This window comes from Mizuhopecten yessoensis, unplaced genomic scaffold (genome assembly GCF_002113885.1).
Source record: "Mizuhopecten yessoensis strain PY_sf001 unplaced genomic scaffold, ASM211388v2 scaffold5099, whole genome shotgun sequence".
Classification (NCBI taxonomy): Eukaryota; Metazoa; Mollusca; class Bivalvia; order Pectinida; family Pectinidae; genus Mizuhopecten; species Mizuhopecten yessoensis.
This window is the reverse complement of record NW_018405879.1, coordinates 158,257-178,957: the sequence shown is the minus strand read 5'-3', so window position 1 is coordinate 178,957 and position 20,701 is coordinate 158,257. Positions and strand designations below refer to the sequence as shown.

Sequence of the window (20,701 nt, the reverse complement as noted above, 5' to 3'; positions counted from 1 at the left end):
TGTGATTACTCTAGGTACAGTATATAAATATGATTACTCTAGGTATAGTATATAAATGTTTTATTACAAGTAAATTAGGCATTGAGAAACACATTTTGTTTTGGTGTATGATTCATACATTTTGAAACATAGATGAGGTATAATAATATAGTATTATCATATTTAGGTTCAGACAATGGATAAGAAGTTAGACACCTTAAAGCAAGAAAAACATGAGTTGTTCTCCCAGTTGAAGAAGGTGTTGCATCAGGAGGATGAGACGAGGAAGAGAGCACAACTAAAGGAACAGAGGTAAGCTATGTGCCATTAAATCATCACACTCCCCTTCCACTCAGATGGCCGTGGTTGACTCCCTGATCGGATGTAAACAGGGGTTACACTCCATCCACAATCGGACGTAAACAGGGGTTAGACTCCCCGATAAAACATAAACAGGGGTTAAACTCCCTGATAAGATGTAAACAGGGGTTAGACTCCCTGAATGGACATAAACAGGGGTTAGACTCCCTGATAAGATGTAAACAGGGATTAGACTCCCTGATAAAACATAAACAGGGGTTAGACTCCCTGATAAAACATAAACAGGGGTTAGACTCCCTGATAAGATGTAAACAGTGGTTAAACTCCCTGATAAAACATAAACAGGGGTTTAGACTCCATTATAAGACGTAAACAGGGGTTAGACTCCCTGATCAAACATAAACAGGGGTTAGACTCCCTGATAAGACGTAAACAGGGGTTAGACTCCCTGATCAAACATAAACAGGGGTTAGACTCCCTGGTCAGTTGTAAACAGGGGTTAGACTCCCTGATCAGACGTAAACAGGGGTTAGACTCCCTGGTAAGATGTAAACAGGGGTTAGACTCCCTGATAAGGCATAAACAGGGGTTAGACTCCCTGATAAGATATAAACAGGGGTTAGACTCCCTGATAAAGCATAAACAGGGGTTAGACTCCCTGACAAGACATAAGCAGGGGTTAGACTCCCTGATAAAACGTAAACAAGAGTTAGACTCCCTGATAAGACCTAAACAGGGGTTAGACTCCCTGATCAGATATAAACAGGGGTTAGACTCCCTGATCGGACGTAAACAGGGGTTAGACTCCCTGGTCAGTTGTAAACAGGGGTTAGACTCCCTGATAAGACATAAACAGGGGTTAAAATCCCTGATAAGATGTAAACAGGGGTTAGACTCCCTTATAAGACATAAACAGGGGTTAGACTCCCTGATAAGATGTAACAGGGGTTAAACTCCCTGATCGGACATAAACAGGGGTTAGACTCCCTGATAAAACATAAACAAGGGTTAGAATCCCTGATAAAACATAAACAGGGGTTTGACTCCCTGATAAGATGTAAACAGGGGTTAGACTTCCTGATAAGATGTAAACAGTGGTTAGACTCCCTGATAAGATGTAAACAGGGATTAAACTCCCTGATAAGACGTAAACAGGGGTTAGACTCCCTGACAAGACATAAACAGGGATTAGACTCCCTGATAAGATGTAAACAGGGGTTAGACTCCCTGATAAGATGTAAACAGGGGTAAGACTTCCTGATAAAACATAAACAGGGGTTAGACTCCCTGACAAGACATAAGCAGGGGTTAGACTCCCTGATAAAACATAAACAGGGGTTAGACTTCCTGATAAGACGTAAACAGGGGTTAGACTCCCTGATAAGACGTAAACAGGAGTTGGACTCCCTGATAAGACCTAAACAGGGGTTAGACTCCCTGATAAGATGTAAACAGGGGTTAGACTCCCTGATAAGACGTAAACAGGGGTTAGACTCCCTGATAAGACATAAACAGGGGTTAGACTCCCTGATAAAGCATAAACAGGGGTTAGACTCCCTGATAAGACGTAAACAAGAGTTAGACTCCCTGATAAGACCTAAACAGGGGTTAGACTCCCTGATCGGATGTAAACAGGGGTTAGACTCCCTGATCGGACGTAAACAGGGGTTAGACTCCCTGGTAAGATGTAAACAGGGGTTAGACTCCCTGATAAGACATAAACAGGGGTTAAAATCCCTGATAAGATGTAAACAGGGGTTAGACTCCCTTATAAGACATAAACAGGGGTTAGACTCCCTGATAAGATGTAACAGGGGTTAAACTCCCTGATCGGACATAAACAGGGGTTAGACTCCCTGATAAAACATAAACAAGGGTTAGACTCCCTGATAAAACATAAACAGGGGTTTGACTCCCTGTTAAGATGTAAACAGGGGTTAGACTTCCTGATAAGATGTAAACAGGGATTAAACTCCCTGATAAGATGTAAACAGGGGTTAGACTCCCTGATAAGACGCAAACAGTGGTTAGACTTCCTGATAAGATGTAAACAGGGGTAGACTCCCTGATAAGACGTAAACAAGAGGTTAGACTCCCTGATAAGACATAAACAGGGGATAGACTCCCTGATAAGATGTAAACAGGGGTTAGACTCCCTGATAAAACATAAACAGGGGTTAGACTCCATGATAAGACATAAACAGGGGTTAGACTCCCTGATAAGATGTAAACAGGGGTTAAACTCCCCGATAAGATGTAATTTTGGTCAAATATTTTCAAAACTTTAAAGGATTTCCCTGATTTAAATCAAACTGCAAAGGAGAATGATATTTGACCAGTAGCATGCTCAGATGAAGAGCTATCAAGTTTGTTCATGTGAATGAATCAATGACACTCTTTCAAGGTCACATATGGTCAAATGTACATAAACATTTAATAGACTTCATCTCAATAAAAAAAAGTGTAAGTTGGTGATATTTGGCAAGTTGATGCAGGAATGAAGGGCTATAAAGTTTGTTCAACTCAATGTCCTTGTTTGACATTCAAAGTCACAGGGGTCAAATGTGTTAAAATCTTTTCACAGGTTCTTTTAAATGACTTAGAGTCAACGATAGTGATATTTTGCCTGTAGCTTTATATTAGTCTACTTTTAAGATTAATGCCAGATAAGCCGTGCAGGCCCATTGGGTCTGTTGTTGTAGCAGATAACCTGCGGGCCCATTGGGTCTGTTGTTGTAGCAGGTAACCTGGGGCCCATTGGGTCTGTTGTTGTAGCAGATAAGCCATGCAGGCCCATTGGGTCTGTTGTTGTAGAAGATAACCTGCGGGCCCATTGGGTCTGTTGTTGTAGCAGATAACCTGCGGTCCCATTGGGTCTGCTGTTGTAGCAGGTAACCTGTGGGGAATCTACTGGAGTGGGCATTCTAAAGACTTTTCCTTAACATGACATTTTTAGGTGGGTGGGTAATATAATGGAGTGGACAATACATAAGAAATTAGAGTAACAACATAAAACATTAACCACACAACATTTAGATATTTCTACAGTATGTTTAGTATACATTTGTCTATATAAAAATACAAAAAGTACAGAATCATATAGTTGTGCAGAAATATCCAAGTCCTTTGAGGTTCAGAACAACAATTGGTTACATCCAATTATCATTTTGTACAACCTGTGTTATTTAAGGGCCTTTGAGTTTTTGATTAAGGACAATTGATTACTACCATTTGAAGTATATCCTATGTCAGTCTGATACTGTTGAGTTTGTCACTAACGTAGGACTTATATATATATATATTTGTTGTATCAATTAGAACTAGTTTGTGGTTATATATATTTGTTGTATCAATTAGAACTAGTTTGTGGTTATATATATTTGTTGTATCAATTAGAACTAGTTTGTGGTTATTAAAATTTTGCGCAACACCACCTTGTCAAAAGTATTTGCTTGGCATTTAATTTCTTATCATTGATGACCATAGATATAAATTAAATACCAAATCCTTGGCATTATGATTATAGTAATTTTGTGTATTACTGTGACTGTTGTGATTGACATAGTTTGTTTGATTGCAGTGAATTGTTGAGTCTCCAACAAGCATACCCACACCCCGCCAACCTGGCGACCAACCACGCCATGTTGATGCAGCACGGTCGTCCCACTCTGTACAGACCCACACAGCCCGCCATGATGCATGTAGGTATACAACACTTGTACATGGGCTCTCGTTTTTATATCTTAAAGATTTTATGAGAAATGGAAAAAATTTCAAGACTGATAATTTTAAAACATTTTAAATTTCTTTTGTGTAAAAAGAATGGGCATTAACACCGTGTAAAACGTTATCTGTACCAGGATTTTTAGCCAATCATCATAAGATGATGGCAGTTCCTATCCTCCAGCATCACTTAGTCAGTCCCTATATTAGCACTATTTCTCTGCTGATATGCGATCATTGTATGCCTTGGTCAACAGTAAATGTACATACTCCCATTTGAGATGGATTGGAAAAGCAAAACTTCATTTTTTTTTTTATCTAAAGCTTAACTGGACCAATCAATCTCAATTTGGTACTTATGAAAAGTGAGGCCAAATAGGAGGTGGCCTGGGCAGAGGAGCAGGGCCAATAGGTTAGATAGTGATAATTGTTTGGAATACTTCTCTTCAGTATAAATGAAAGGACTTGAACCATATAAGATCATAAATATCACTTCAGGGCCAAGGTAGTAGGGGAATGTTCCAAGGTAGTGGGGGAATGTTCCAAGGTAGTAGGGGAATGTTCTAAGGTAGTAGGGGAATGTTCCAAGGTAGTAGGCGAATGTTCCAAGGTAGTAGGGGAATGTTCCAAGATAGTAGGGGAATGTTCCAAGGTAGTAGCCAAGGTAGTAAGGGAATATTCCAAGGTAGTAAGGGAATATTACAAGGCAGTAGGGGAATGTTCCAAGGTAGTAGGGGAGTGTTCCAAGGTAGTAGGGGAATGTTCCAAGATAGTAGGGGAATGTTCCAAGGTAGTAGGGGAATATTCCAAGGTAGTGGGGGAATGTTCCTACGTAGTAGGGGAATGTTCCAAGGTAGTAGGGGAATATTCCAAGGTAGTAAGGGAATATTCCAAGGTAGTGGGGGAATGTTCCAAGGTAGTAGGGGAATGTTCCAAGGTAGTAGGGGAATATTCCATGGTAGTAGGGGAATGTTCCAAGGTAGTAGGGGAATATTCCAATGTAGTAAGGGAATATTCCAAGGTAGTAGGGGAATATTCCAAGGTAGTAGGGGAATGTTCCAAGGTAGTAAGGGAATATTCCAAGGTAGTAAGGGAATATTCCAAGGTAGTGGGGGAATGTTCCAAGGTAGTAGGGGAATATTCCATGGTAGTAGGGGAATGTTCCAAGGTAGTAGTGGAATGTTCCAAGGTAGTAGTGGAATGTTCCAAGGGAGTAGGGGAATGTTCCAAGGTAGTAAGGGAATATTCCAAGGTAGTAAGGGAATATTCCAAGGTAGTAGGGGAATATTCCAAGGTAGTAGGGGAATGTTCCTAGGTAGTAGTGGAATGTTCCAAGGGAGTAGGGGAATGTTCCAAGGTAGTAGGGGAATATTCCAAGGTAGTAGGGGAATATTCCAAGTTAGTAGGTAAATGTTCAAAGGTAGTAGGGGAATATTCCAAGGTAGTAGGGGAATGTTCCAAGGTAGTAGGGGAATATTCCAAGGTAGTAGGGGAATGTTCCAAGGTAGTTGGGGAATATTCCAAGGTAGTAGGGGAATGTTTCAAGGTAGTAGGGGAATGTTCCAGGGTAGTAGGGGAATGTTTCAAGGTAGTAGGAGAATGTTCCAAGGTAGTAGGGGAATATTCCAAGGTAATAGGGGAATGTTCAAAGGTAGTAGGGGAATGTTCCAAGGTAGTTGGGGAATATTCCATGGTAGTAGGGGAATGTTCAAAGGTAGTAGGGGAATGTTCCAAGGTAGTAGGGGAATATTGCAAGGTAGTAGGGGAATATTCCAAGGTAGTAGGGGAATGTTCCAAGGTAGTGGGGGAATGTTCCAAGGTAATAGGGGAATGTTCAAAGGTAGTAGGGGAATATTCCAAGGTAGTAGGGGAATATTCCAAGGTATAAGGGGAATGTTCAAAGGTAGTAGTGGAATGTTCCAAGGTAGTAGGGGAATGTTCCGTGGAATGTTCCAAGGTAGTAGTGGAATGTTACAAGGTAGACGGGGAATGTTCCGTGGAATGTTCCAAGGTAGTAGGGGAATGTTCCAAGGGTAGTAGGGGAATGTTCCAAGGTAGTGGGGGAATGTTCCAAGGTAGTAGGGGAATGTTCCAAGGTAGTAGTGGAATGTTCAAAGGTAGTAGTGGAATGTTCCAAGGTAGTATGGGAATGTTCCGTGGAATGTTCCAAGGTAGTAGGGAAATATTCCAAGGTAGTAGGGGAATATTCCAAGGTAGTGGGGGAATGTTCCAAGGTAATAGGGGAATGTTCAAAGGTAGTAGGGGAATATTCCAAGGGAGTAGGGGAATATTCCAAGGTATAAGGGGAATGTTCAAAGGTAGTAGTGGAATGTTCAAAGGTAGTAGTGGAATGTTCCAAGGTAGTAGGGGAATGTTCCATGGAATGTTCCAAGGTAGTAGGGGAATGTTCCAGGGAATGTTCCAAGGTAGTAGGGGAATGTTCCAAGGAAGTAGGGGAATATTCCAAGGTAGTAGGGGAATGTTCCAAGGTAGTAGGGGAATATTCCAAGGTAGAAGGGGAATGTTCAAAGGTAGTAGGGGAATATTCCAAGGTAGTAAGGGAATGTTCCAAGGTAGTAGTGGAATGTTCAAAGGTAGTAGTGGAATGTTCCAAGGTAGTAGGGGAATATTCCAAGGTAGTAGGGGAATATTCCAAGGTAGTAGGGGAATGTTCCAAGGTAGTAGGGGAATATTCCAAGGTAGTAGGGGAATTTTCCAAGGTAGTAGGGGAATGTTCCAAGGTAGTAGGGGAATATTCCAAGGTAGTAGGGGAATCATTGCAAAGTAAAGATGCTATGGTATCTTATAGTTTTGTTTGTTAACATTGTCAGGTACATGATTCATTGTTACAGCAGATGAGTCTGAAGAGGCCCAGAAGTCCCTCCCCTCCTCCATCAACAGTATACCAGCCATATCCTGAGCCCAAAATGATGGCCACGGCAGTAGCCAAGCAACATCCTGGGTTCTCCCACCCAGCCCAGACAGACTACAGTAAGCTTTAAACTAAGAATTGAGGGTGTTGCACTGGAAGGGTATTTCCATGAAGTAACAGTGGTCCAATGACCCACAGCCATAAACAATCTCGTCAATCTAAGCCATGTTCAATAGCCTCAATGAAACTTTACAACACAGCAACATTGGTTAGTTACAAACTGCCGACCAGAGAAGTGAGCTTGTGTACAGAGAGATTAATTGGGGCAAGTGCTTTGAACTTTTTTTTTTACATCTCTGAATAGAAGAGGTTGATGAAGATGAGAATTCCTGTTAGAAACATGAGGATGAGATAGAGCCAGAATATTCAGATATTGATGTAACTTTCATTGTCAGTTGTGTGTTGAGCTACAAGATGAGCAGGGATAAACTTATATAACTCAAATAAACAAAAAATATGTAACAATCAGGTTTCTATCTTGTCATTTTGACATCATTATGTTAGGTATTGATAATACTGACTTGGGCCATGGAATTTATTTTTAGCTCACCTGGTCCGCACCCCAGACTAAGGGGTTTGGCCAAAAAGGGGCAATTTGGCTCCATTGCTATAAATGACTTCTTCTGTAGAACCATAGCATGGATATCAATTATATTTGGTCAGAAGCATTCATGCGAGGCGGGGATTTAAAATTGTACAAATGTTGGGGCTGACCCCAAAGGGGGCTGAGCAAAAAAGGGTTATTTGGCTATATTGCTTTAAGTGACTTCTTCTCTGGAACTAAAATATGGATATCAACCATATTTGACTAGAAGCATCCCTAGGTGGTGGGGATTCAAAATTGTACAAGTGGTTGGGCTGACCCCCATGGGGGCTGAGGGTGGGGCCAAAGGGGGGCAATTTGGCTATATTGCTATAAACGATTTCTTCTGTAGAACTGTGTCATGGATATCAATCATTTTTGGTTGGAAGCATTCATGGAAGGCAGGGATTCAAAATTGTACAAATGCTGAGGCGGACCCCCTGGGGGGCTAACGGGTGGGGCCAAACAAAGTTTATTACTCGGAAATTGTTGAGATCCCCACCCTATAACTATATATACAATTACTGAGTATGAAGAGAAGAATGCACATTTACTTCCAGGATGGCCCTGGGGTCTGGCCCCAACCTTGGAAACATAGTCCCTGGGTTAAGATTCCCATCCCAAAACTATATATACAATTGTTGGGCATAAAGAGACGAATGCAGTCATGATATTAGAATTGACCCCAGGGTCTGCTCCACCCTTGCAGACTTAACCCGTGGGTCATAACTTTGAAACGGTTGAGATCCCCACCCCAAAACTATAAATATAAATGCTGGGCTGAAAGAGATGAATGTAGTCCTGACATTAGAATTGATCCTGGGGTCTGTAGACTTATTGTTTATGGTAAATTCACCATTACTTTGAGACACTGATAGATTGAATACTTTATATTGAAATAATTCTAGTTTACCTACCCAGATTGTTGTCAGAGGCTTATGTTGTGTATATCAACTTTGTATTTATGAGACAGCTCAGTGGATTTTGACCAAACTGGTGTGGAAGATTACTTGGCCAAGGGTACTCATCAGTGTGAATTCCTGGAGCCACTGGACTAGGAAAGCAAGGATAAATATTTAAAACAGTTCTCCAATATTTTAACCATATTTAGTACAAAAGGATTCCTGGGCCAGAAGTGCAGAGTTTTGTATAAACAAATGGTGTTGCCATCCTTTCTGAAAGTTTTTGCTACATATTGTGTTGTTGTCCCCACCCAATGAAGATGGCAGGGGATATATCAATGGACAACCTTGATATTCCAGGGTAACTTTCGCTCTCTGCACCCCTGGAATATGTCATGGCAAATTAAAAGGCTCAATGTGCACACCACTTCGTGGATGATACTAGTAGACTAATTTGATTCGTTCATATGCATTGTACATCAAAAGAATCTTGCGATATTGTAAGGTAAAATTGACTGGCTTTGAAGTGGGGTGCGCTCTCCTGTAACTTCAAAGGACAGGTATCAGCCTAGCGATTGGTCTGTTTTATGTACCTGAGACAAATCAAATACCCATCTTTACCATGACGTATTGAACGCCGACAGAACACCGACTTCCGTCAGTGAGATGAAACCCATAAGGGTGGATTCATGTAGGCGCAAAACCCTTCAACCAACCAACCAATGACGTATTGCAGGGTGCAGAGAGCTTAAGTGAGCGTAACCCTGGAGTATCAAGGATGGCAAATGGGCTCTGTCTGTGTATATCTGGTTTTCAAGCTATAACTCAAAAACTGTTCAAGATAACTTCCTGAAACTTTATCTGTATGTAAAAATAACCAAAACAGCCAATATAGCTAGAAATACCTGTCTATTATGTCACAAAAAATATGTATATTTCTAGAATCTGGAAACTTTCCACAAGGCCAGCCAACACAGGTGTCGTATGCCAATCAGCAGGCAGCAAGTCATGCTTACCAACAGGCCGCTGCTGCCGCCGCCCCCAGTTACACAAGCAGCAAATCACCAGCCAGTAAATACAGTGGATCTAGTAGTCAATCAGCTTTCACTGCCTACCCGAATCACTACGCCACCCACCAGCAACCTAAGCAAATCGCCCCAGAGGCCTACCCAGGCTATCCAGTTCAGAGGATGCAGCAACCAGGAGGTAAGCTGGTCAAAATACAGTAATCTGATTGGTTAAACAAAACCACACATTACAGAAATAAGACAAGATATTATAGAATGGTTAGACAAGACCAGATATTATAGAATGGTTAGACAAGACCAGATATTATAGAATGGTTAGACAAGACCAGATATTATAGAATGGTTAGACAAGACCAGATATTATAGAATGGTTAGACAAGACCAGATATTATAGAATGGTTAGACAAGACCAGATATTATAGAATGGTTAGACAAGACCAGATATTATAGAATGGTTAGACAAGACCAGATATTATAGAATGGTTAGACAAGACCAGATATTATAGAATGGTTAGACAAGACCAGATATTATAGAATGGTTAGACAAGACCAGATATTATAGAATGGTTAGACAAGACCAGATATTATAGAATGGTTAGACAAGACCAGATATTATAGAATGGTTAGACAAGACCAGATATTATAGAATGGTTAGACAAGACCAGATATTATAGAATGGTTAGACAAGACCAGATATTATAGAATGGTTAGACAAGACCAGATATTATAGAATGGTTAGACAAGACCAGATATTATAGAATGGTTAGACAAGACCAGATATTATAGAATGGTTAGACAAGACCAGATATTATAGAATGGTTAGACAAGACCAGATATTATAGAATGGTTAGACAAGACCAGATATTATAGAATGGTTAGACAAGACCAGATATTATAGAATGGTTAGACAAGACCAGATATTATAGAATGGTTAGACAAGACCAGATATTATAGAATGGTTAGACAAGACCAGATATTATAGAATGGTTAGACAAGACCAGATATTATAGAATGGTTAGACAAGACCAGATATTATAGAATGGTTAGACAAGACCAGATATTATAGAATGGTTAGACAAGACCAGATATTATAGAATGGTTAGACAAGACCAGATATTATAGAATGGTTAGACAAGACCAGATATTATAGAATGGTTAGACAAGACCAGATATTATAGAATGGTTAGACAAGACCAGATATTATAGAATGGTTAGACAAGACCAGATATTATAGAATGGTTAGACAAGACCAGATATTATAGAATGGTTAGACAAGACCAGATATTATAGAATGGTTAGACAAGACCAGATATTATAGAATGGTTAGACAAGACCAGATATTATAGAATGGTTAGACAAGACCAGATATTATAGAATGGTTAGACAAGACCAGATATTATAGAATGGTTAGACAAGACCAGATATTATAGAATGGTTAGACAAGACCAGATATTATAGAATGGTTAGACAAGACCAGATATTATAGAATGGTTAGACAAGACCAGATATTATAGAATGGTTAGACAAGACCAGATATTATAGAATGGTTAGACAAGACCAGATATTATAGAATGGTTAGACAAGACCAGATATTATAGAATGGTTAGACAAGACCAGATATTATAGAATGGTTAGACAAGACCAGATATTATAGAATGGTTAGACAAGACCAGATATTATAGAATGGTTAGACAAGACCAGATATTATAGAATGGTTAGACAAGACCAGATATTATAGAATGGTTAGACAAGACCAGATATTATAGAATGGTTAGACAAGACCAGATATTATAGAATGGTTAGACAAGACCAGATATTATAGAATGGTTAGACAAGACCAGATATTATAGAATGGTTAGACAAGACCAGATATTATAGAATGGTTAGACAAGACCAGATATTATAGAATGGTTAGACAAGACCAGATATTATAGAATGGTTAGACAAGACCGGATATTATAGAAAGGTTAGACAAGACCAGATATTATAGAATGGCTAGACAAGACCAGATAATATAGAATGGTTAGACAAGACCAGATACTATAGAATGATTTAACAAGACCAGATATTATAGAATGATTTAATAAGACCAGATATTATAGAATGGCTAGACAAGACCAGATAATATAGAATGGTTAGACAAGACCAGATATTATAGAATGGTTAGACAAGACCAGATATTATAGAATGGTTAGACAAGAACAGATATTATAGAATGGTTAGACAAGACCAGATATTATAGAATGGTTAGACAAGACCAGATATTATAGAATGATTTAACAAGACCAGATATTATAGAATCTATCGCACTAGGAAATGATCAATGGTCTGCCGATCGAGGTGAGCTTTTGGTGTTGTGTCTGTCCTTCTTGCATCAATAGTGTCAGGTATATCAAGTATGTTGTACATAGTTTGTTCTTTATATAACATTATTTCGAAGTATTCCCCCTTAGCAAAAACGCACTCTCATAATCGTGCTATCCATGATGTAAACACTGCGCAAAGTCTCCCCTTGGTATACTGATGGGAACCTTAGCTGAATCACTTCTAGAGCCATACGGTTTCCCAGAGAGCAATGTCTTTAGTAAAGGAAACAGGAATAAGTCAGAGGGACTTATATCTCGTGAATAGGTTTGGCAATCTGACGTGCTACCTTCTCTTGCTTCAAAATTTCTTGTATAATATTGCTTTTGTTGGATAAGGCGTTGTCGTGTATAAGCTGGATGAGGCGTTGTCGTGTATAAGCTGGATGAGGCATTGTCGTGTATAAGCTGGATGAGGCATTGTCGTGTATAAGCTGGATGAGGCATTGTCGTGTATAAGCTGGATGAGGCATTGTCGTGTATAAGCTGGATGAGGCATTGTCGTGTATAAGCTGGATGAGGCATTGTCGTGTATAAGCTGGATGAGGCATTGTCGTGTATAAGCTGGATGAGGCATTGTCGTGTATAAGCTGGATGAGGCATTGTCGTGTATAAGCTGGATGAGGCATTGTCGTGTATAAGCTGGATGAGGCATTGTCGTGTATAAGCTGGATGAGGCATTGTCGTGTATAAGCTGGATGAGGCATTGTCGTGTATAAGCTGGATGAGGCATTGTCGTGTATAAGCTGGATGAGGCATTGTCGTGTATAAGCTGGATGAGGCATTGTCGTGTATAAGCTGGATGAGGCATTGTCGTGTATAAGCTGGATGAGGCATTGTCGTGTATAAGCTGGATGAGGCATTGTCGTGTATAAGCTGGATGAGGCATTGTCGTGTATAAGCTGGATGAGGCATTGTCGTGTATAAGCTGGATGAGGCATTGTCGTGTATAAGCTGGATGAGGCATTGTCGTGTATAAGCTGGATGAGGCATTGTCGTGTATAAGCTGGATGAGGCATTGTCGTGTATAAGCTGGATGAGGCATTGTCGTGTATAAGCTGGATGAGGCATTGTCGTGTATAAGCTGGATGAGGCATTGTCGTGTATAAGCTGGATGAGGCATTGTCGTGTATAAGCTGGATGAGGCATTGTCGTGTATAAGCTGGATGAGGCATTGTCGTGTATAAGCTGGATGAGGCATTGTCGTGTATAAGCTGGATGAGGCATTGTCGTGTATAAGCTGGATGAGGCATTGTCGTGTATAAGCTGGATGAGGCATTGTCGTGTATAAGCTGGATGAGGCATTGTCGTGTATAAGCTGGATGAGGCATTGTCGTGTATAAGCTGGATGAGGCATTGTCGTGTATAAGCTGGATGAGGCATTGTCGTGTATAAGCTGGATGAGGCATTGTCGTGTATAAGCTGGATGAGGCATTGTCGTGTATAAGCTGGATGAGGCATTGTCGTGTATAAGCTGGATGAGGCATTGTCGTGTATAAGCTGGATGAGGCATTGTCGTGTATAAGCTGGATGAGGCATTGTCGTGTATAAGCTGGATGAGGCATTGTCGTGTATAAGCTGGATGAGGCATTGTCGTGTATAAGCTGGATGAGGCATTGTCGTGTATAAGCTGGATGAGGCATTGTCGTGTATAAGCTGGATGAGGCATTGTCGTGTATAAGCTGGATGAGGCATTGTCGTGTATAAGCTGGATGAGGCATTGTCGTGTATAAGCTGGATGAGGCATTGTCGTGTATAAGCTGGATGAGGCATTGTCGTGTATAAGCTGGATGAGGCATTGTCGTGTATAAGCTGGATGAGGCATTGTCGTGTATAAGCTGGATGAGGCATTGTCGTGTATAAGCTGGATGAGGCATTGTCGTGTATAAGCTGGATGAGGCATTGTCGTGTATAAGCTGGATGAGGCATTGTCGTGTATAAGCTGGATGAGGCATTGTCGTGTATAAGCTGGATGAGGCATTGTCGTGTATAAGCTGGATGAGGCATTGTCGTGTATAAGCTGGATGAGGCATTGTCGTGTATAAGCTGGATGAGGCATTGTCGTGTATAAGCTGGATGAGGCATTGTCGTGTATAAGCTGGATGAGGCATTGTCGTGTATAAGCTGGATGAGGCATTGTCGTGTATAAGCTGGATGAGGCATTGTCGTGTATAAGCTGGATGAGGCATTGTCGTGTATAAGCTGGATGAGGCATTGTCGTGTATAAGCTGGATGAGGCATTGTCGTGTATAAGCTGGATGAGGCATTGTCGTGTATAAGCTGGATGAGGCATTGTCGTGTATAAGCTGGATGAGGCATTGTCGTGTATAAGCTGGATGAGGCATTGTCGTGTATAAGCTGGATGAGGCATTGTCGTGTATAAGCTGGATGAGGCGTTGTCGTGTATAAGCTGGATGAGGCGTTGTCGTGTATAAGCTGGATGAGGCGTTGTCGTGTATAAGCTGGATGAGGCGTTGTCGTGTATAAGCTGGATGAGGCGTTGTCGTGTATAAGCTGGATGAGGCGTTGTCGTGTATAAGCTGGATGAGGCGTTGTCGTGTATAAGCTGGATGAGGCGTTGTCGTGTATAAGCTGGATGAGGCGTTGTCGTGTATAAGCTGGATGAGGCGTTGTCGTGTATAAGCTGGATGAGACATTGTCATGTATAAGCTGGATGCCGTTCAATCCTTTACTTGGATTCTTTTTCATGTAGAACCTTTTAATAGGCTTAAGTACTATTCAAGGTCAAAGGGGTCAAATATGTTAAAAACTTTTAAACAACTTCTTCTGAATAACCAAAATGCCCAGGGTGATGATAGTTTGCCAGTAACATGTTGGAGTGAAGGGCTACAAAGTTTGTTCAAAAGAATGACCTTCACTCATATTCAAGGTCACAGGGGTCAATTGTCTCAAAAAACCTTTAAACAACTTCTTCTGAATAACTAAAAGAATCAGTATGGTGACATTTGGTCTGTAGCATGCTGGGATGAAGGGCTACCAAGTTTGTTCAAATAAATGACCTTGACTTATATTCAAGATCACAGGGGTCAAATATGTTTAAAACCTTTAAACAACTTCTGAATAACCAAGAGGCCTAGGGTGATGATATTTTGCCAGTAACATGCTTGGATGAAGGGCTACCAAGTTGGTTCAAATAGGTGACCTTCATTCAATTGCAAGGTCATAGGGGTCAAGTATTAAATCTATTTTATCGATGCAATTTTGTTCCATACTTTTATTTTGTTGCATTGTGGCAAATGATACAGATCGCCTATGTGAATAACGCCATGACCTATTTCCTAAAGTCAGCGATAATCAATGCAGCTTTTGCTTGATTCTTAAATGGGGGATATAACGTCAGTCAAACAGCGGGCTCTTGTTTACCTTGCAGTGTTCTATTTATAAGCTAAATACTAAGGTCAGTTGTCCTTGGGTGACAACTGGACAATAGGTCCATCTAACTGTAAATCGCATGCTGGCCATATTTTGTAGTCTTATCAAAACATGTGCAGTAGTTAATTGATTTCAATGAATATAATACTTCACATGGAAGTAGTGTGGTTTTTATCATTTACACAATAGTTTCCTTATCGCTTTGCAAGTTATTTCCCCGTATCTCCCAAGAAAAAGTGACAAAATCTGGGCATACCGTCCAGACAGCATAGTGCCGGAAATTGATCTAAAAGTAACAAAGGTTATTGTCATATTAAACTGACGACGACTGATTAATTATAATATACACTGTTTAGCTCACCTGGCCCAAAGAGCCAAGTGAGCTTCTGGCATGGTGCTGGGATGAAGGACTACCAAGTTTGTTCAAATGAATGTCCTTGACCCACTTTCAACCTAATGTCCTTGTTTGACATTCAAGGTCACAGGCGTCATATGTTTAAATCTTTTGATACGTTCTTATGAATCAAACACTGATATTCTGCCTGTAGCTGTATTTTAGTCCATTTTTAGCTCACCTGGCACGAAGAACTAAAAGGTATAGAATCTTCGTATTTGGCTGATGGCTTCCCGGGATAGAGCCCAACAAAGTTTGAGAATGAAAATGACCTTGACCTACTTTCAAGGTCACAGGGGTCAATGTGTCAAACACTTCAAACGACTTCTTCTGAAGAACTGAAAGGTATAGAATCTGTATATTTGGCTGGTGGCTTCCTGGGATAGAGACCAACAAGGTTGGAGAATGAAAATTAGTTTGACCAACTTTCAAGGTCACAGGGGTCAAATATGTCAAAAACTTCTAACGACTTCTTCTGAAGAATTAAAAGGTATAGAATCTTCATATTTGGCTGATGGCTTCCTTGGATGGAGCCCAACAAAGTTTGAGAATGAAAATTACCTTGACCTTCTTTCAAGGTCACAGGGGTCAAATGTGTCAAACACTTCAAACGACTTCTTCTGAAGAACTGAAAGGTATATAATCTTTATATTTGGCTGGTGGCTTCCTGGGATAGAGCCCAACAAAGTTTGAGAATGAAAACTAGTTTGACCTACTTTCAAGGTCACAGGGGTCATATATGTCAAAAGCTTCAAATGACTTCTTCTGAAGAACTGAAAGGTATAGAATCTTTATTTTTGATTGATGGCTTCCTTGGATAGAGCCCGACAAAGTTTGAGAATGAAAATGACCTTGACCTTCTTTCAAGGTCACAGGAGTCAAATGTGTCAGACACTTCAAACGACTTCTTCTGAAGAACTGAAAGGTATATAATCTCTATATTTGGCTTGTAGCTTCCTAGGAAAGAGCCGAACAAAGTTTGAGAATGAAAATGACCTTGACCTTCTTTTAAGGTCACATGAGGCAGATATGTCAAACACTTTAAACGACTTCTTCTGAAGAACTGGTAGTTATAAAATCTTAATATTTGGCAGGTGGCTTCCTGGGAAAGAGCCAAACAAAGTTTGCGAATGAAAATGACCTTGACCTACTTTCAAGGTCACAGCGTTCAAATATGTCAAACAGTTCAAACAGCTTCTTCTGAAGAATTAAAAGGCATAAAATTATAATATTTGGCTGGTGACTTCCCGGGATAGAGCTCACCAAAGTTTGCAAATGAAAATGACCTCAACCTACTTTAGAGGTCACAGAGGTCAACAACATTTTAATGGATTTGTTCTTGAGAACTAAAAGGAATGGATTCATAAGATTTGGCTGGTAGCTTTTTGGAATAGAGCTAACCAATTTGAGAAGGAAAATGACATTGACCTACTTACAAGATCACAGGGAAAAATATGTCAGCAACTTCTGAAGAAGAATCAAAAAGCATAGAATCTTATAATAATATTTTGCTGGTAGTTTCAATAGATGGAGCCAACAAAGTTTGCGAGGGAAATATTTTTAGTGCAATATAATATTTAATGAGAATATTTTGCTATGACTGCTTAAATATTCAGGTGAGCGATACAGGCCCTCTTGGGCCTCTTGTTAAGATTACAAGTGTGAGTTTAATACCAGGTGAGCGATGCAGGCCCATTGGGCCTCTTGTTTTTTGTTGAAATGAATTGTAGTATTATAGTATAACAATAGTTCTTAAGAAATGCTCGAAGTCATTTGAGATGGAAAATAGAATTCACATACTGATCTTTATGATGGCATAATGCAATTTTCTCAAATTTTGTCAACACACTGATATAAATAACAATTAACAATTTACTTAAAGTATTTCCAATATTACTTTTTATCAATATCATCAAATGTTTTCACATCTATGTATGTCTGATGATTAAAAGGCATTTCACTTCCCATTCAGACAACCTATAAACGGTTATAATTGTTTATTATGATATATCGGTTGTTATGATATTTTTCTCAGGCAAATCGAATATCATTATAAGCAGGTTCCGCTGTATCAATCATGATAAGTTTCAAGTGTTCTCAGCTGGTGGGGATTTAAAAATTGAACAAATGTATGGGCTGACTCCCCTGCTAAGGGGCGGCGGCAAAAGGGGGTAATTTTACAATATTGATTTAATCGTCAAATTCTTTGGCACTAAGATATGAACATCAAGCATAATGTAGTTAGTAGCATTCCCAGGTGGTGGGGATACAAAAGTGTACAAATGAAAGGGCTGACCCTCCCCGGGAAAAGGGAGGGGAGGGGTGAAAAGGACACTTTGGCCATATAGCTTAAGTGCTTTCTTCTTAGGAACTAAGAGATGGATATCAATCATAATTGATTGGATTCATTTTCAGTTGGTGCAACCTCAGATTTTACCAGTTGAAAGGTTGACTCCCGTTTGGGCAGGGCCAAAAAGTGTTTTTAACTTGGAAATGATTAAAATGCCCAACCCATAACATATATACTATATACAATTGCTGAGTACAGTATAAGGAGACAGATACACATATTCTACCAGAATGACCCCATGGTATGACCCCAAACATGGAGACTAAGTTCCTGGGACTTAACTTTTAAAAGGTTGAGATCCCCACCCGTATACCATATTATGCAATTGCTAGGCAGAAAGTGACAGACACAATAATGATATCAGAAGTGACTCTGGGGTCTGGCCACACCCTGAAGGACTTGTTCCTGGATCATAACTTTGAAACTGCTGAGATCCTAACCCATTTAATTTGTCACATATGTATATTTGCTGTGCATGAAAGACAAATAAAGTCTTGGTACCCTGGGTCATAACATGGAAACTTCAGAGATCATCATATACTGTTATCATATTTACAATTGCTAAGCATGAAGATTTGGAGTCATATAAGTCATTGTTTATTGCAGGTTACATGGCTCCAGGCCACGGTACAGCCATTCCGCTACAGCAGCAGTTGGAACATGCCAATCAGAAGGCAGGGTTTAACGAAGAGAAGTACAAGATGCAGCAGGTGTGTAGTATCACTTGTGTATCCACTGACATGTTATCTTAAGGTCATTGAACTATGTGAGAAGGTGTATTTCTTTTCTGCTGCACAAATGTTACTGAACCATTGAATTGAAGCGTCCTGCATCCGTCGTCCGTCAAAACGCTACTAGTTCAATAGAAGGACTTGGACAAAAGAAAATCTAGAGAATCTTTGGACAAAGATGCCTCAAGTTTATATAAATGGAGAGTATAGCCCCCTTGGGGCAGAGTGGTGGGACCCAATAGGGGAAATAGAGGAACATCTTTCTCCTTCTGTACAAATGAAGGGATTTATACCAAATGTGGTCTGAAGCATGCTTATAGGGTAAAAAGAATCAATAATGTATGAACTGGGGTGTGTGGCCCCCTTTTTTGGTGCAGAAGGGTGGAGCTCATTAGGGGAAATAGAGGAAACCATTAAAGATCTTTCTCTTTTTGTACTGATAAAGGGATTTTAACCAAACTTGTTCTAGATCATCTTTGGAAAAAGGGAATTAAATTTTATATTAACGGAGGATGTGACACCCCTGGGGGCAGAGCCAAATAGGTATATCTTCTTCTTGTTCTTAACCAACCAATTTTTTTCAAGGCAGCTTTGAAGGAAGGGGCCTGAAATTTGTATAACAGAGGGTGTAGCCCCCCTCGGGTCAGAGGGGCGGGGCCCAATAGGGGAAATATAGCAAATTCTTTAAAATCCTTCTTCTGTAGGAATGAAAGGATTTGTTCCATATTTGGTCTGAAGCATTCTTGGGTGAAGGGGAACCAATTTTGTATACCCCATGGATCTGGCCCCCCAGGTGCCTGAGCGGCAGGGCCCAATAGGGGAAACATAGCAAATTATTCTTTAAAATCCTTCTTCTTCTGTAGGCATGAAAGGATTTAGTCCATATTTTGTCTGAAGCATCCATGGGTGAAGGGAACCAATTTGTATAAATGGTGGGTCTGGCCCCCCAGGGGCCTGAGGGGCGGGGCCAAATAGAGAAAATATAGCAAATTTTTTTTTAAAATCCTTCTTCTTCTGTAGACATGAAAGAATTTGTTCCATATTTGGTCAGAAGCATCCTTGGGGGAAGTGGGACAAAGTTTGTATAAATGGTGGGTCTAGCCCCCCTGGGGCTGAGGGGCAGGGCCCAATAGGGGAAATATAGCAAATTCTTTAAAATCCTTCTTCTTCTGTAGGAATAGAAGGATTTGTTCCATATTTGGTCTGAAGCATCCTTGGGTGAAAGGGAACCAATTTTGTATGAACCGTGGATCTGGCCCCCCAGGTGCCTGAGGGGCGGGGCCTAATAATGGAATTGTAGCAAATTATGCTTTAAAATCCTTCTTCTTCTGTAGGAATGAAAGGTTTTGGTCCATATTTGGTCAGAAGCGTCCTTGGGGGAAGGGGGACTAAGTTTGTATAAATGGTGGGTCTTGCCCCCCTGGGGGCTGAGGGGCGGGGCCCATTAGGGGAAATATAGCAAATTCTTTAAATCCTTCTTCTGTAGGAATGAAAGGATTTGTTCCATATTTGGTCTGAAGCATTCTTGGGTGAAGGGGAATCAATTTTGTATACCCCATGGATCTGGCCTCCCAGGTGCCTGAGCGGCAGGGCCCAATAGGGGAAACATAGCAAATTATTCTTTAAAATCCTTCTTCTTCTGTAGGAATGAAAGGATTTGGTCCATATTTGGTGTGGAACATCCTCGGGTAAAGGGGAACAAATTTTGTATAAATCAAGGGTCTGGCCCCCCAGGGGCCTGAGGGGTGGGGCCCGATAGGGGAAACATAGCAAATTATGCTTTAAAATCCTTCTTCTTCTGTAGGAATGAAAGGATTTGGTCCATATTTGGTGTGGAACATCCTCGGGTAAAGGGGAACAAATTTTGTATAAACGGTGTGTGGCCCCCCTTGGACCTGAGGGGTAGGGCCCAATAGGGGAAATAGAGATAAATCTTCAAAATCCTTCTTCTTCGGTAGGAATGACAGGATTTTGTCCATATTTGGTCTGAAGCATTCTTGGG

At 40.5% G+C, this 20,701-nt stretch overlaps 1 protein-coding gene across 1 annotated transcript in view; it reads left to right on the top strand.

Moving 5' to 3' along the window:
- The window catches only part of LOC110450203 (G protein pathway suppressor 2-like), a 55,145-nt gene that overhangs the window by 21,504 nt on the left and 12,940 nt on the right, over window positions 1–20,701 (top strand). Inside the window, exons 4-8 of the mRNA XM_021497522.1 lie at window positions 167–291; window positions 3,881–4,001; window positions 6,876–7,014; window positions 9,383–9,646; window positions 18,575–18,678. Coding sequence (XP_021353197.1) covers window positions 167–291; window positions 3,881–4,001; window positions 6,876–7,014; window positions 9,383–9,646; window positions 18,575–18,678 — 753 coding nt within the window. The remainder of the gene's footprint in view (window positions 1–166; window positions 292–3,880; window positions 4,002–6,875; window positions 7,015–9,382; window positions 9,647–18,574; window positions 18,679–20,701) is intronic.